Source organism: Eptatretus burgeri, chromosome 6 (genome assembly GCF_056783735.1).
Source record: "Eptatretus burgeri isolate ZD-2024b chromosome 6, Ebu_testis_v1, whole genome shotgun sequence".
Lineage (NCBI taxonomy): Eukaryota > Metazoa > Chordata > Myxini > Myxiniformes > Myxinidae > Eptatretus > Eptatretus burgeri.
Genome location: NC_140966.1, coordinates 62,632,359 through 62,649,333, shown reverse-complemented (window position 1 = coordinate 62,649,333; position 16,975 = coordinate 62,632,359). Strand labels below are relative to the sequence as shown.

The 16,975-nt window shown below is 44.2% G+C and overlaps 1 protein-coding gene across 4 annotated transcripts in view; it reads right to left on the bottom strand.

Annotated features, from left to right (window-relative positions):
- The window catches only part of IFT74 (intraflagellar transport 74), a 96,921-nt gene that overhangs the window by 20,111 nt on the left and 59,835 nt on the right, over positions 1 to 16,975 (bottom strand). For all 4 annotated transcript variants that reach the window (XM_085885345.1, XM_085885343.1, XM_085885344.1 and 1 more), the window contains one exon: positions 198 to 300. In XM_085885345.1, coding sequence (XP_085741471.1) covers positions 198 to 300 — 103 coding nt within the window. The remainder of the gene's footprint in view (positions 1 to 197; positions 301 to 16,975) is intronic.

Genomic DNA, 16,975 nt, shown 5'->3' with positions numbered 1-16,975 from the left:
AATGGAAAACCAAGCTAACAGAGACAGGAACATGACATGAGGAACATTCAATTTTATAGGCCTTTCCATTCTCGATGTACCTTGTTTTGCCTTTCACATGTATTTTTGTCCATGGCAGCGTTTGTCAGACCACCCGGCATGCATCATAATATGCTTTTCAAGTCGAAATGTAAATGTGAACAAATCAAGGCACATACCTGCAGAGGTGTTTAGCAAAGCTATGTCAAATCTTCCACTCGTGTTGTTTCCATCCAGGCTCTGCTGCATGAACTGGATATCATTGTAGGATGGACCAGACACCTGTAGCATTGCAAACGTTTTGCAACAGGAGAGGAACAGTGAGGAGAGTCAGCTTTCATATCACAAGAACAATGGTTTCAAAAAAGGGGGCATCAAATTGGTACATATAAAAGGTGGGTTGAGGTGGGGTTAAATTGAGAGAATCAAAATTGAGAAAAGGATGAAAAGCAAGGATGATAGGAGAGGGAAAGAAGGGGAGGGAGAGTGGTATGCACTGTGCAAGAAGACAAGGAAACGTTTTGGAGATAGTAAGAAGGGGAGGGAAGGGAAGAGGATAGCTTTGAGGTACACACATTTGCCATTAAGCTGTCTATCCGAGGTTCAAACCCTCACCCGGTTTTACATTGTTGCCCTTCTTTAGACCGTTAATAGTTGTGGCAAGAAAGAAGAACATTACGAAGATCAGATCAGAACTTCTGTTCAGGCCCTGTCACACCTTGACGATTTAGCCAGCGTATGCCGACTTGTGAAAAATTTGTCTAAAACGCTGGCACACGTCGAATACGTTATGGGTAAGTTTTGTATACGTTAAGAGCATGCTGAAAAACACTGCCATATGTCGTAGTACGCTGGCTTTCATCGTTGTACTTTGCAGTTGTCCTCAAATTTTAGCATGCTTGAAATTTTACGACGTGTGCCAGCGTATCACTCACACGTTCCGCTACGCTGGCCATAAGTTGTAGGCACGTTATGCGATCATTGACACATGTCGACACACGTTACTTGTAAGTTACTCATAAGTCGAAACACGTCGAGGTAACGATTAGCGTAACCGAAACTTATTTAAACTTATGAGTAACGTGTTGGAGGCACGTTACACGATCGTTGACACATGTTGAAGCACGTTATGCGATCGTTGACACACGTCGAGCCACGTTACTTGTAAGTTACTCATAAGTCGAAACACATCGAGGTAATGCTTAGCGTACCCAAAACTTATTTCTCACCGATGAGTAACGTGCTTTGAACCTATGTGTAATGTACCTCCAACGCATATTGACGTATGTAGACGTATTTGATTGACGTCTTCCGGACGACCACAGAACTTACTGAACGTGTTTCTAATTTGCAACGACCGTATAATGGCGTTTTGGTTAGCGTTTAAAAAAACAAAAAAAGCAACAATAACTTCCGATATTTCGTCACATGCCGTTACGTCACGCCCGATTGCCTCTTCAATTTGCTCATGTCTTATTCTTAATTCCTCCTCTGTGAATATTTTCTGTTTGAGGATATTGTCACGTCGACGTTGAAACTTAAAAGCAAATGTCCGAATATCTATCTATAATTCCAGCAGTGTGTGTGTGTGTGTGTGTGTGTGTGTGTGTGTGTGTGTGTGTGTGTGTGTGTGTGTGTGTGTGTGTGTGTGTGACCACTGTTTCTCGACAACCACTGGTCCGATCTAATTGAAACTTGTCAGGTATATTGCTGGGGACCTGAGGATGTGCCTTTTCAAGGTTTGATATTAATCGGACAAGTGGTTCCCAAGTTATGGCCATTTATTTATCAACCAATGACAGGACACGTCGCTGCGTGGGCGTGGCCGATGGGGGTAGAGAACCTCAGCCGCGTTCCCCATTACGGGTTACAAGTTACAACGTATGGACTTCAGGATAATGATGACTGTGTATTCTCATAATTTCTCGATTACTTATGCGCATTTATAGATAAACACAATGCCCCAAGTTATGATCGTTTTCATATTAGACGGTGCATAAATTTCGGTAACATCAGAGTTAGCTGGTATGCTCCGAAGCAGGAAGTAAAAAAAAATTTTTGCACGCAAGTTTTTTTTCCTCCTCTTCTCTTTGTGTTTTTCCTTGCGACGACATTGCGAAAAGGCAAAATACATTGGCGCTAATTGAATAATTGGCCATTAAAACTAAATTGCGAATAATCGTAACTGCGATATGAAAACTTCAGGACAGTGAGGACTTAACTTCCGGACTTCCGGAGAGTGACGAGTACTGTATTCTTTCTCGATTTATCAACTTACTGTATTCTTTCTTTCTCGATTTATCAACTTACTGTATTCTTTCTTCCTCGATTTCTGTACTTTCTCGATTTTCTTAAACACAATGCCCCAATCCAGTCGTCGTTTACGAGTGCGAAGTTTACGAGTGCGAAGGAATGGCCTGTGTAGTTGTTTGAAAGTTTTTTTTTTTGCACATACGGCCACGCACGTACGACCATGCACGTACGGGCACGTAAGAGCGAAGGAATGGCCTGTGTATTTGTTTCAGGCACGCGGTTTGAAATTTTTTTTTAATTTTTATTTTGCATGTACAGCCACGCACATACGGGCACGTGGGAGCGAAGGAATGGCCTGTGTGGTTGTTGTTTCTGGCACACGGTTTGAAAGTTTTTTTTGTTATCTTGCCAAAACGAAGTTTTTGCAAGATATGTTAGTCAGTTTGTATGGTTTTTTTTTTTGTTTGTCTGTAATCACATATAAAAAATTCTGCAGAGCACAGTTATCATTGGAAATTTTTGTAACTTCGCATATAAGAGGCCTATAGGAGGTCCCTTTCAGCGCACAAAATTTTGAAGGTCAAGGTAAAAGGTCAAGGTCACTGTCGCAAATCAGGGGAGTCGACGGAACCCTTATTTTTTGAGTAATTTTGATCGGATCGTCTTCAAACTTCATGGGAATATAGTTCATGGTCTGGCGCTCAGCTGATTAATTTTTGGTGGCGATTGGCCTTGACCTTCATCTGTTTTTTTTTTGTTTGTTTTTTTTTGTCTGTAATCACGTATAAATCACTCTGCAGAGCACAGTTATCATTGGAAAGTTTTGTAACTTCGCATATTAGAGGCCTATAGAGGTCCCTTTCAGCGCATAAATTTTTGAAGGTCAAGGTCAAAGGTCAAGGTCACTTTGTCGCAAATCAGGGAAGTCGACGAAACCCTTATTTTTTGAGTAATTTTAATCGAATCGTCTCCAAACTTTATGGGAATGTAGTATATGGTGGTCTGGTGCTCAGCTGATTAGTTTTTGGTGGCGATTGGCCTTGACCTTCATGGTTAGCGCCTGAGGTCAAACATATCTGACCCCAAGGTCAAATTTTCAAGTTTTAGGAACCATATCGTGTAGTACATCAAATTGAACACCTCGATGAGTGCTTTCTAGATATGTCAAGCTTGAGACATTATGACGTCATTTGGTGATGTTATGAGGCAAACGCATATTTTTCATGGTTTCTCTGTAGAACGATTCTCATCGGAATCTCTCGTAGGCAGATATTCCTCAAGGAGTCGCTCCTGGTGGATAGCAGCTCTGTTCACCTCAGTGTGACCTTAAAGAAGTCACACGTGGTCACCTTTTGGCAAGATACGGGTCACCCTAAGGGTGACATTGTTTTTTTTTTGTTTTTTTTTAGTCTATCACAAATTTTAAAATACTAGTGCGTGCCCGTATGTGCGTGGCCGTATGTGCAAACAAAACAAATAAACCAATGTCACCCGCAGGGTGACTCGTATCTTGCCAAAAGGTGACCACGTGTGACTTCTTTAAGGTCACACTGAGGTGAACAGAGCTGCTATCCACTAGGAGCGACTCCTTGAGGAATATCTGCCGACGAGAGATTCCGATGAGAATCGTTCTACAGAGTAACCATGAAAAATATGCGTTTTCCTCATAACGTCACCAAATGACGTCATAATGTCTCAAGCTTGACATATCTAGAAAGCACTCGTCGAGGTGTTCAATTTGAGGTACTACACGATATGGTTCCTAAAACTTGAAAATTTGACCTTGGGGTCAAATATGTTTGACCTCAGGCACTAACCATGAAGGTCAAGGCCAATCGCCACCAAAAATTAACCAGCTGAGCGCCGGACCATGAACTATATTCCCATGAAGTTTGAAGACGATCCGATCAAAATTACTCAAAAAATAAGGGTTTCGTCGACTCCCCTGATTTGTGACAAAGTGACCTTGACCTTTGACCTTTGACCTTCAAAATTTTGTGCACTGAAAGGGACCTCTATAGGACTCTGATCTGCGAAGTTACAAAAATTTCCAATGATAACTGTGCTCTGCAGAATTTTTTATACGTGATTACAGACAAACAAACAAACAAACAAACAAACAAACAAACAAAAAAAACATACAAGCTGACTAACATATCTTGCAAAAACTTCATTTTGGCAAGATAAAAAATTTAAAAAACAACAACAACTTCAGATATTTCGTCACGTGCCTTCACAGAGACAAGGAGAAAAAAAGAAAATGTGCCTTGACGGAGAAAATAAGTTTCGGGTATGCTAAACATTACCTCGACGTGTTTCGACTTATGAGTAACTTACAAGGAACTTGTGTCGACGTGTGTCAACGATCGCATATCGTGCCTACAACTTATTACCAGCGTAGCGGAATGTGTGAGCCATACGGCGAGTACGTCGTAAAATTTTCAGCATGCTTGAAATTTCACGACGTACGAGACATACCACGAAATATGACGGCGTACTTCATCGTTTTTCAGCGCGCTCTTAACGTATACACAACTTACCCATACCGTATTCGACGTGTGCCAGCTTGGTTCGGCAAATTTTTCATAGGTCGGCATACGCTGGCTAAATCGTCAAGGTGTGATTGCGTGGTTGACACTTTCAATTTTCAGGCGGTTATGATTTAAATCGGCGTGCGGCAGGTTTTTAATAGGCTACGCCACGAGTTCGTTGGCGATACGTGCAGCGCGCTATGCCTAAGTTAAACTATCGTTGGGCATAGGTTGTGAACGCCGACAACACGCTAATCATTCGTTGGAATAAGTTATCTATAAGACAATGAAACGTACTGTGCCGGTTACTAATATGTTATGCATACGACCAACACGTTATGAATACGACCAAAACTTAAAAAAAAAAACATCAAAATTTCAGCGTATGCCAACATTTTACATACATTTTTATATGTTGCCATTGCTGGCTAAATCGTCAAGGTGTGACAGCGCCTTTAGAAAAGCACAGAGGAAGAGAACATAATCAAAATGAAAGTTTTACTTGATCACAATCAAATATATTACTGGTAGCTCTGCTGCAAAACTTTTCCTTCTACCACGTCCGAGGCATTGACTAAGAGGCATAGTGATGCTTCAGCCTTGGGATGAACAAGAAGTGTGGCTTCAGTCAACCTCACCTTCACCTCTTCGAAGGCAGACAATTATTTTTCATCAAGGGTGATAGGCTGAATTTTCTTATTCTTGCACTTAGTATGTCCGTCAATAGCTGAGATAAGTCTGTGCACTTAGGGATGAAATGCCTGTAAAAATTAACAAGACCAATAAACTTCCTCAACTTGCACAGTGATGTGGTTGCAGGAAAGACTTATATGGTCTTCACTTTCTCCTCCAATGGGCAGATACCATGTTTGTTTCCGACGATGTGGCTGAGGAAGGTGAGTGAGTAATGGCACCGCAGATCGACAAGGTAAGCATAGACGAAAGGGAGACTTCGGATGACGTCACCGATCAACCTCTGAAACGTCTGTGCAGCATTATGCAAGTCGAATGGCATGCAAACAAACTTGGAGAGCCCAAAATATGCTCTGATGGCTGTTTTGCATCTGTCAGTTAGTTCAACTGGTATCTGGTGATATGCCGACAATGTCTATCCTCGAAAAAACACGTGCACCAACGAGGGACGATGAAAAATCCTGAAATTGGGGAATTAGATAGCGATCAGTGAACGGTAGTCAGCACATGGCCGCCAGTCACCTGGTGACTTATTCGGTACCATATGCAGGGATGCAGAGCAGTTGCTGTCGGATTGTCATATGATGCCAATTTAAGCATGTGCTCAAAGTCTGACTTGGCGATTTTCAGACGATCTAGGGCAAGACTCCGTCGTCGTGCTGCAACTGGAGGTCCACGAGTTACTATGTAGTGAGTGGTCAAGTGCTGGATCTCACAATCCATGTATACTGGCTGAGCAACCTCTGGGTATTCATGAAGGAGGGTGTCATAACATGAAGGAGATGTAGCTTTCATGAACGTGGGGCTGATGGAGGGTGTATGATTGATGATTTTCTGCACAGTAAGGCTGGTTGTCATGTCAATGAGCTTGTGCTGTTTGACATCCACTACTTAGCAGCCAAACTGGTGAAGAAAATCAGCCCTGATGTTGGGTGTAGGTAATTCAGCAACAACGAATACCCATCAAAATACTTGTCACAGTCCAATATCAAGCATTAAAGATCTCCGCATATGTGGTGATGGGTGAGTGATTCACTGCTGGCAGCTGGATTGATGTAGGCTGGCCTTTGCTTTTGTGAAATGATGGTAAAACACTCACTTCAGCAGCAGTATCCACTAAAAACCTGGTACAGTGAAACCTCTTTTAACCGCCAGCGCTCGGACACGGTTGTATATGGCAGTTATGCGAGGGTGGCGGTTGAACAGGGGGTTGCTCGAAGGGATTCAGATGTCCGATATCAATGTCACGGTCTGTCCGTGCCACTACACAGGCATCCACGTGCACAAGAATTGATCTATTGGGGGCGCGTTTCAACAGTCTTTCGAGTTTATTTTACCTTCTATTCCATCCTGTTTTGATCAAGGGGTAAGAAATAGATAACAAAAATATATAATATGTAAACTACATGTACGCCAGACACAGGCCTATTCACATGTACGTACTGTATTTGTTTCTACAGACATGTGTAAAAAAACAGAGCTCAAAGTCATGGGCTCATAGTTATTGTGCATATCATTTGCTTATGCCATGATAAGGAACTGAAGATCGTAAATTACAATCTGTACAAGTGTTTTGATTACCACTGAACACATTAGTCAAATTACAGTACTGGCGAAATGGAAAGGCCAACCAAAAATATAATAGAACTGTCCATACTGTGAAACAGGACATGACCACCATGAGCTACACACATAGAAGGCTATTGAGAACTTGTCAACATAGGACGAGGCTGATGATGATTTGAAGAAGTCTGTGATGGAAGTTTGCTTAGTGGTTGCCACAGAAACTCTGTCAATCTCAAACTGCAACCGGTGCGCCACCTTCAAACCCGAATCAGTAGATGACGAGTGGGCCTCAAGGTACCTGAACATGAGATCGATTGCGGCTTTGGCCTCAATGGATGAAGGTGGGCATGGCACTTCAACGTCATCATCGACATTATCATCGCCATCTATGGTGTCTATGCGCGCAAGTTCAACAATTTCCTCATTGGTGAGGTCTTCCCCAGTGACTATGGCTGAATCCACACTTTTGAACTCCTCAGGGGTCATCAGCCTCTCTGCAGGTATGTTGCATGCCTCTGCCATTCGCTCGAAGATGTTGCCATAATCTCTGGCCGTCGACGTCGCGGGGGATGACATAGGGATGTCAGCTGACGCAATAGTACCTGTACCAGCTGTGGGAAGTATTTTCACATGCTTCCAGCAGTTAAAGATTGTCGATTCTTCAATGTCATCCCAGGCCATCTTCAAGAAACGAATTGCCTCATTCAGTTGTAAATCTGGTGTGCGTCAGGCATCATAGGCATCAATTAAATGCCGAATTTGCCGTCGACGGTAGTGCGCTTTGAAAGCCTTGATGATACCTCCGTCCATCGGCTGTAAGTGGCTCGTTGTTGTCGGCGACAGGAAATGCACTTTAACGTTGGTCAAAGTGCTCTGGCCCTGGTCGTTAGATGGCGGGATGTGGCTTGACGCATTGTCAAACAGCAACAGTACATTCCGATTTTCTCGCTTCATTCTCCAATCAAATTGAAGTAGCCACTCAAAGAAGATGACGGCCATCATCCAGGCCTTTTTGTTTGCGAAGCAATCCACATACAAATCTGGGCGGAAGTGGAGAAAGCATCTCGGTTTCTATGCATGTCCTATGACAAGCGGCTTCAGCTTATCCGTGCCGTCAGCATTTGACGTAAGCACCAGCGAGATCTGAGTTTTTGCCTTTTTGATGCCTTTTGTGGCCGATTTGACGGTAAGACACCGGTCAGGCAACATCCGATAGTACAAACCCGTCTCGTCCATGTTGTATACATCTTGTAGATGATACTTCGCTATCTCGGCCATCGCCTTACTGCGCCCCTCACGGATTGTTCCTTTGTCGGTGCCGGTGCTTTCACCGCTGATGGCTCTGTTGCATATGCTGAATCGACGTTTGAATCTGCATTGAATAAAAGGTAAAAAACTGATGTTTTGGGCATTACCCTTCGTCGGAGTAAAAGAGAGAACAATGGGAACAGGCAGAGGTTCAAACAGATAGACTTCCGCAATTACGTCATCACTGATGTGCTGGTTGGTGAGGAACACCGATTGGTCAGAGGTGTACACGTCACTTGATATTTCAGCTGAAAGAAAACTTCGCAATTAAACCGTGTGGTTGCTTTTGTTCCAACTTAATAGATGGTTTTAGGCCATCAGCCATGACTCAGGAAGTGCCTGAAAATCAAGTTTCGTTCCACTCAAATGGGGGGGGGGGGAGGGGGGGGGTAGACAAAACCTTGATAATATGATAGTATATATCCAAATACATAGGTATGCAAAAGTTCTCCACTCAAATAGCTGCAGTTATTGTGTATTTTCATCTTGAAAATCGATGCATTCCCCACGCTCTCTCATTTGAATTTTCTCCACTCGGATCACGTGTAGGCCACGTGACGCCTCGACAGTCAATAGATCGGCTGACATCGTATGCAAATTTCGTCAGACTGTCATGTGACCAGCTAAGTTGTCCAAGATGGCAGCTTCCTGCAGGGAGGAAATGACCGGCAGCTGATAGGCGATTTATCGGTAATTTTTGATGAATATGGCCTGTGAGGATGCTCCCCAGTGTATTATTCACCAGGACAATGTAGCGAACGAAGAAGTCAAACGTTTTACATCTGTACGATGGGATAAATGGAGAGAAAGTGTCAACAAATGGCTCATCTTAGACGGTCACGAACGACGTTTAGCCGAGAGTGCTGGCGCGGGAGGACTAACTTCGATCATGGGCCTATTGTACCCGGAGTGCCGGCGCGGGAGGACTAACCATTGTGCAACGCCAGCGCATCGACCCATCGAATGAACGCCATTGACCCTGACTTGGTCAGCTTTATATATAGCCGGTCAGCCACGGCCGGACATTACATGCATACGGCCGGCGGAGCAGACAACTGGGCAGTCGAACCGGCGCTGATCGACACTTGAGGCGCACCCAGTCAGTGCGAGGATTGATTTTTCCGCATCGCTAGTTGTGTGGCGTCTTCGTCTGGGAAGAGCAACCCTCGCCTCGCCATCGTCAGGGTGGCCCTGGGCCAGCCCCGCAGGGTTGAGTCGATGTAACAGGGCGCCGGGTGGTATCGTGTGTCTGGAGACTTGATTCAATTATATTTATATATTTTACACCCATGTAGTTCGGCTCTCGTGTTGAGGACGTTCCAGACCTCACGGGGTGGGGACCCAGCCTCCTTACCCATCACCGCATCAGCCCCTAGACGGCCCCGACTACTACAATAGGGAAAGCAGGGTAACCTAATTTTGGCTTTTCGTGGGAGTTGCAGGTAAGTTGCTAGCCAAAGGATGTGTACTGCAGTTCCGTTGCATTGTGAATCGGAAGTAAATTGAACTTTATTTGCAAGATCAAACCAGATATATACATAATTATCCGTCATCAAGAATTATCCGTCATCACAAGGTGGGAGGCTAGGAATTCTCCGAGCTGACCAGACGCGATAGTATCTATTTTCCTATCTCGGCATCACTTGGATGACAAAGGTCAATTTTCATCAGGGTTTATCCAAGCTCGAGTGTAGCTCTTGAAGCATTCATAGTGGTATCTAGCCTCAATTGCCACACAGTCTCGACCCTGAGTGTGGAGCAAGATATTCTTCCCAACAGTATCATTCTTCAACTTTGCCACTTCGATGAGTTTTCCTGAAGAAAATTGTAGATTTGCCACCAATGGGCAAAACACACTTTTGCTTTTGATTTTAATGCATTTTTGGGAATTAAAGAGAGGTGATGACATTGCAGACAGTAAAGAGACATGAGAATGTAGAGACATGTAAAGAGACATGTAAAAACAAGAAATGGGATGGAGTAAAGGGCCTGGGGAGACTGAAGATTTAATCAACACTAGGCCTACAATGTTTACATACCTGCTGTTTCTGTTTCAGCCTGGCATAGTCTATCCAACACTCTCTTTTTTTGAACCCTGCAGTATTTATCTGCTCGATTGCAAATGAGGAAGACAGCAGGAAGGACGTGTTGCCGTGAACTCTCAACATGTCCAGCAATGGTCGATGCAGAGCATAGTTTTTTTGGCGATGGTTCATACACGCAATCATCAACAATCACAGAGTCATCATGCATGGTTTGTGAACAACGTTTCTCAGCCCCATGTATTATTTTTGCATCGATGAAGCGACGGTAGCAAGTGTCGTGATAGCCCAGATGACTAGGGATTTCTTCACACTCAATGTACACTCGTGCACTCTCGGCTAAACGTCGTTTGTGACCATCTCGGCTCGGCTAAGACGAGCCATTTGTTGACACTTTCTCTCCATTTATCCCATCTTACAGGCGTAAAACGTTTAACTTCTTCGTTCGCTACATTGTCCTGGTGAATAATACACTGGGGAGCATCCTCACTGGCCATATTCATCAAAAATTACCGATAAATCGCCGATCAGCTGCCGGTGATTTCCTCCCTGCAGGAAGCTGCCATCTTGGACAACTTAGCCGGTCACATGACAGTCTGATGTAATTTGCAGACGATGTCAGCCGATCTATTGGCTGTCGAGGCGTCACATGGTCAACACGTGATCCGAGTGGAGAAAATTCAAATGAGAGAGTGCGGGGAATGCATCGATTTTCAAGATGAAAATACACAACTGCAGCTATTTGAGTGGAGAACTTTTGGATACGTATGTATTTGGATACATATACTATCATATTATCAAGGTTTAGTCTAACCCCACACCCCCCCCCCCGATAAGTGGAACGAAACTGCATGATACAGCTTACGGCTGATGGCCTATTTGCTGTTCTTTGAATTTCCATGAGCAGTCGCTTCAATGGAATGGTGTCAAACCATAGACTGAGGTGATGAACATTGTGTCCTGCGAGGTTGAAGTCACGTGAGACTGGTGATATCACTGTTGTTTGTTCTGACATCATTGAGATGTTCACGAAAGCGATCTGCAAATTATCGTCCAGTCTCACCGATGGAGAGTTTGTTACAGAGTGAAAAAATTTCCATAACAGATTCTGATTATTACAAATCCACTGATTCTCACAGCTATCTACTCAATTATGTATCACTTAGTGAGTGAGTTGGTCTGCACAAGTTCCTATGTCTTCTGTAATTTCTACATCCCAGCAAGGCTCGACATTGTTATATGTTCTGTGTTCTTTTGTACTTCTATTGGATTGCAATGATCCCATCTATGGTGTCAATTTGCAAATAGTCTCCCAGTCTTTGTAATTCATGGAAAAGTACAATGATGTCTTCTAATTCCATTGTCCTGCACGTGACGCATGTCCAAGCTCTCCTCCATGAGCCAAAGCTGTGAGTAAAAATCTTACAGAAAAAATTTATGAGTCATCATCTTGATGTATTATTGGTGATTTATTCAAATAAATGTTATTTTAGTGTTCGATCAAACTAGTAAATACCCACTCCCTATGGAAATGAATTATGGTGTCAATGAAATATCTTGCACATGGCCATTGTAAAAAGTTCCCCCCTCCCCCACTTTATAATAATTGTGGCTATACCTCCCTCCCCCTCATGAATATCACAGTTGCACCCACACCCCATTTATATTCAAATTTGACCTGGACTAATATGCATACATTACTTTGTCTTTTGTCTGGGTCATCTCCCCACCCTCAGAAGGGAAGAGGCCAATTTTAATTGGGTCCTTGACCGGCTCACAGGTAACCCAGCACGTATGCAAAATTTGACGGAGATCGGCCAAGCAGTTTGAATCATTAAGGGTCATACATACGAGGGTCGGTACGAGTGTAATGCCTCTTATTTTATTTCACACTAATTCGAATTACAATGACAATGAAAACGAGATCGGCATTCGGTAGAGTGCATACCACCGCCAGGCTGAACAGTTTACATTTTTATCTCACTGATAAACAGATACGGATCCGGACCTGAACCAAAATCGAATCAACTTGTCACCTACCCAACTCATCCACAACTTTTTGAAATATCATGACGTATATCGTGTTTTGGCCCCATCTCAAAATGATGAAGAATCACTTAAAAATAAAATAAAAATAAAAAATTGTCATATCCGGATTCAGATCTTCACTAAAAATCGAATCAATTCGGCCTTGTCACACACCAAACCTGTCCGTAAAGTTTCGCCGAATCAACCCATCATTTTTGGAGACATCATACTACACAGTATATCATTTTTATCCCTTTCACTCAATGGTGAAGAAACACCCAAAAATTTCTCGGATCAATCATTACCAAAATCTAATCAATCCTTCCTTGTCACACACCCAACTGGTCCAACAAGTTTCATCCAAATCAGTCCACAATGTTTTAAGGATATCGTGCAATATGTCGTTTTTGGCCTTATCTCTCAATGGTGAAGAGTCACTTCTAAAAAATTCTAGTGTCCCGATACGGATCTTCATTGAAATCTAACCAATTCGTCCTTGTCACACACCCAAGCTCTCCACCAAATTTCGTCCGAATCCGTCCATAACCTTTTGAGACATCCTGCTCACAGACAAACAAACACACAGACAGAGGTGAAAACATAACCTTCATGCATCCTCCGTGGCAGAGGAAATTACAAGGAATATGCACACATACAGTATGTGGTAAATATGATGTAATTTTTCCACATCGTCTCCGTCAACTTAAACACTTCCACAGAGACTCCGTCAACTTCTTCAGCTACAGACCTATCAGCGCATTTCCAATCAGCAAGGTGATGGAATCTATAATCTTAGTCGATAATGAAAATCTTCCTTTTCTCCAACAACCTCGTCTTTGATCACCACTTTGGATTCAGACCAGGTCACTCCACCTTGGACATGCTGATTCGACTCACCCGACAGTGGATGGAGGCCCTCAATGTCAGACATGCTGACAAATTGGAATGAGACAAGTGAACCCGACCTCACGCCGTCCAAATATTGGCGACCACGGTCCTTTAAGCGACCCGTCGACTGCGGAGTTATCCAGGGTGACGACCTTCCAATTCCGGTGTTCAGCGATCAAGGCCGTCTCTCTGGACATATTGTTACGGATTTGGAAGCCTCTTGCACACAGACAGTCAGCAGTCCCAAAGTTTAGTTATTTCGTAAAGTATATGTGTATAGTTAGAATCCATCACCTGTGTCTAACGGGAATTTCATGTGTGTGGTGCGAGTTATTTTGTAGTTAGTTTTTTATATTCCCCAATAAACAACATCCTGCTTCGTTCCGCCACCCAACTAAACCTTCACGCACAGACTCCATTATCCATGTGTTTTTTGGCTGAAGGTGTGGGCGGAGCCTCCATCGCCTCAGATTGAGGATCCGCTCCGAAGAAGGGCAGGGAGTGTTTCCTCCAGCCAATGGACGAAGAGCGAGCAAAGCCGATGCGCTCCAGCCAATGGGAAGCCAGAAAGCCAGAAACAACTACAGAGCCTCTTTGGGGGGCGGGCCACCGATACGCCACCCATCCAATGGGAGGCAGAGTTACCTCAGGATGGATCCCTCCCACCTCGCAGGAGGGGTTGAATAATTGTTGGTGCGATCCGTCTGGGTCGTCTCGTCTGGTCTGCTGGCCATCTTCCGTCTTGGTGCTGGCTGGTGTCTGCCGATTCGTCTTGGTTCCTTGGCGCTTGGTGCGAGGTTGTCCGTGTGGGTTCGAGTCCCACTGTGGTGGTTGGAGCGTCCGATCTTCCCAAGCCCTTCCACAAGAATCCCGAGCTCCACAAGGGCAGGTCGCCAAACCGCATGAGGCGGCCAGGTACCGACCAAACTCTGACCTCCAGCCTGTCTATCCCCTTGGCTGCGAGGGTCGAAATAAAGATAACCCGGGTCCATTTTATTTTGGTGCGTGTGTCTGTGGTGGCACCATCCCATAAGTAGAAATTGTTAAGTGCTTTTGCTCATTGTACATTGCCTGCATATTCGTCATAACTCTGTTCTGTGTCTCCCTCCCTATTATAAATAAACCCCTGTTAAATGTTCCAGTTCGTTGCCCGTGTTTTCTTCCATTGGCCTAGCATGGTTTGGGTTTGAGTTATAGGGAGGCCGTTTGCCATAAATTGCCACTTGCACCGGCGCGGCTTTGGTAACTCCCGATCGGTTACGCTGGATCTGAGTCGGAACAGCGACTCGGTTCGGACAATGTCGGCCAAGGGTGTGGCTTCCCCAGTAGTGAGAGGGCGTGGGTGCTGAGGCAAATTGGAATGAGACAAGTGAACCCGACCTCACGCCGTCCAAATATTGGCGACCACGGTCCTTTAAGCGACCCGTCGACTGCGGAGTTATCCAGGGTGACGACCTTCCAATTCCGGTGTTCAGTGGGAGACGGCCCAACTGCTCCATCGAGCGGTTGTCCTCGCCACCGAACCCCGGCACCACAACAATATCTCATGCTTTTGATACAATCTGGCACCCCACCTTGCTCTCCAAACTCTCAGCCTATGGCATCCAAGGCAAACTCCACACATGGCTTACTGACTTCCTCTACTCTTGTAGCCAATGTGTGGTACTCAATGGAATCCTTTCATCTCCTCTCCCTGTCATGGCTGGAGTGCCCCAAGGCAGTTTTCTGGACTCAGTCCGATTCCTGAACTTCATCAATGATCTCGCTGACTCCCTGGAAAATCTTCTTTATCTATTTGCTGATGACTATACTCTTTCAGGGCATTTCACCGTGACATCCCTCATACTTCAGATGGGCAGGCTGCAGACTCTTCCCTCTTTTCAGACCTTGGAAAAAAAATAATCACAAGTTGTTCAAACACTTGGAATATGTCTTTCCATCCTGACAAATCTCACTCTTACTATCTCTCTCTGAAAGGACAGGTGAGCAAACCCTCCTATCTACTTTCTTAACAATCTTCTTGAGGAAGTTCAGTCATTCAAACTCCTGGGTCACACTATCAACTATGATCATTCTTGGGCAAACCACATTTCAAAGTTGGCCTCCAAACCCAGCCGCCAGCCAACTGGGCTTACTCCGTTGTACAAAGTCCTTCCTTGACACACATGAACTCCTATCCACCGACAAGGCCTTCATCCACAGCTTAAATGAGTGCTGCTTTCCCTTCTGGTCTGGCTCACCTTGATCACATCTTGCTCACATTGACACTGTGGAAACCAAGGCTTTTAAAGATCACTGGAATCTCTTGCACTGAAGCTGAGTCCATGGGCTAATCACATCATCATCGCAGACAGGTCAGTGGTCTCCCTGTCTTGTACCACCTCCTTTCTGGTCATGCACCCTCTGCTCTTTCTGTGCTTTGTCCCCCCCCTCCAGGTTTCTGCAGGACCCACACAGTCCACCATCAACCACCTTCTAGTGAAACGACCTACATCCAGGATCACTCCTCACCTCCACTCATTTTTTCTTCTGTTTTCCCGCTTGTGAAATCAATTTCCACATCTTATTCAATCTCGTCGTTCCCTTCATGCCTTCAAGACAGCTGTTCACCACCATTTCGGATCGTCCTCAATCCAGAACCATAATCTTTTCTACCCTCGTTAACCCCATCCAAATCCCTCCTCCTTCCAATTTTCCAGTTTTCCTTCATTGCAGTTTCCTTCTGTATCAATATTGTCCACCCCATGCATCATCTGTGTCCATCATGTCCACCCCCATGCATACATGTTTCACGTCTTATTTTTGTCTGTTACTTCCTGATCCGTTTAGTGTACTAGCTCTTCCATGAGCCTCGACTATGGATACAAAAAAAACGAAAGAAGAAAACTGCAATACACGTTAATGAGCGCATCATTCCGACTGATGTTTTCCAGTGTCACTGCGGTTGCAGACCGACCACTTTGTGGCTTGTCGTAAATATGGGTTTCCCCGCTCTTGAAACGTTTTACTCAATGTTTAACGGTACTTGCATCAATGGTACAGTCGCTGTACACGATTTTTTTTTTAATGCCTGTGCATATCCACCGTAGGAACCTCTTTCGCAGAAAGAAATTCAATAACTGCATGTTCTCTGCCTCGTACGCATATCTATCGGAGCAGCCATTTTGAAAGTGTGGTGTGATGTTGTCACATGACCGATCACAGTGCCACTCAACTAAAAATGGGTGGGATATACATTTTATTGTGATCTCGCATAGCTTTCCTATGAAACTTTGGTTATGAACTGAAAGATAAGAGGTATTATCTTCGTACCGACCCTCATGCATACATCCATACAGCAAATTATATTATGACTATGTCTTTGGACCAGTTTGATAAGTCATAACAATAACAGATATAAAACAGATAGGCATCAAAAATAACTGATGAAATTTCATGTTCTTAAAAAGAAAAACTTAAAATCACAGATCCGTAAGTTTACTTTGTCGTCACATCTGGCGACAGAAGATCTGACACAGGCATAAATGAATAATAGAAGCTGATGTGAAAAGGCTTTGATGCGATGGTTTCAGCTCGGTGGGGGGTGATGTCGATACAAAGGGGTTGGGGCCGTTGTGGGAGTGCAGAAATGCATCCCGGTGATGCACT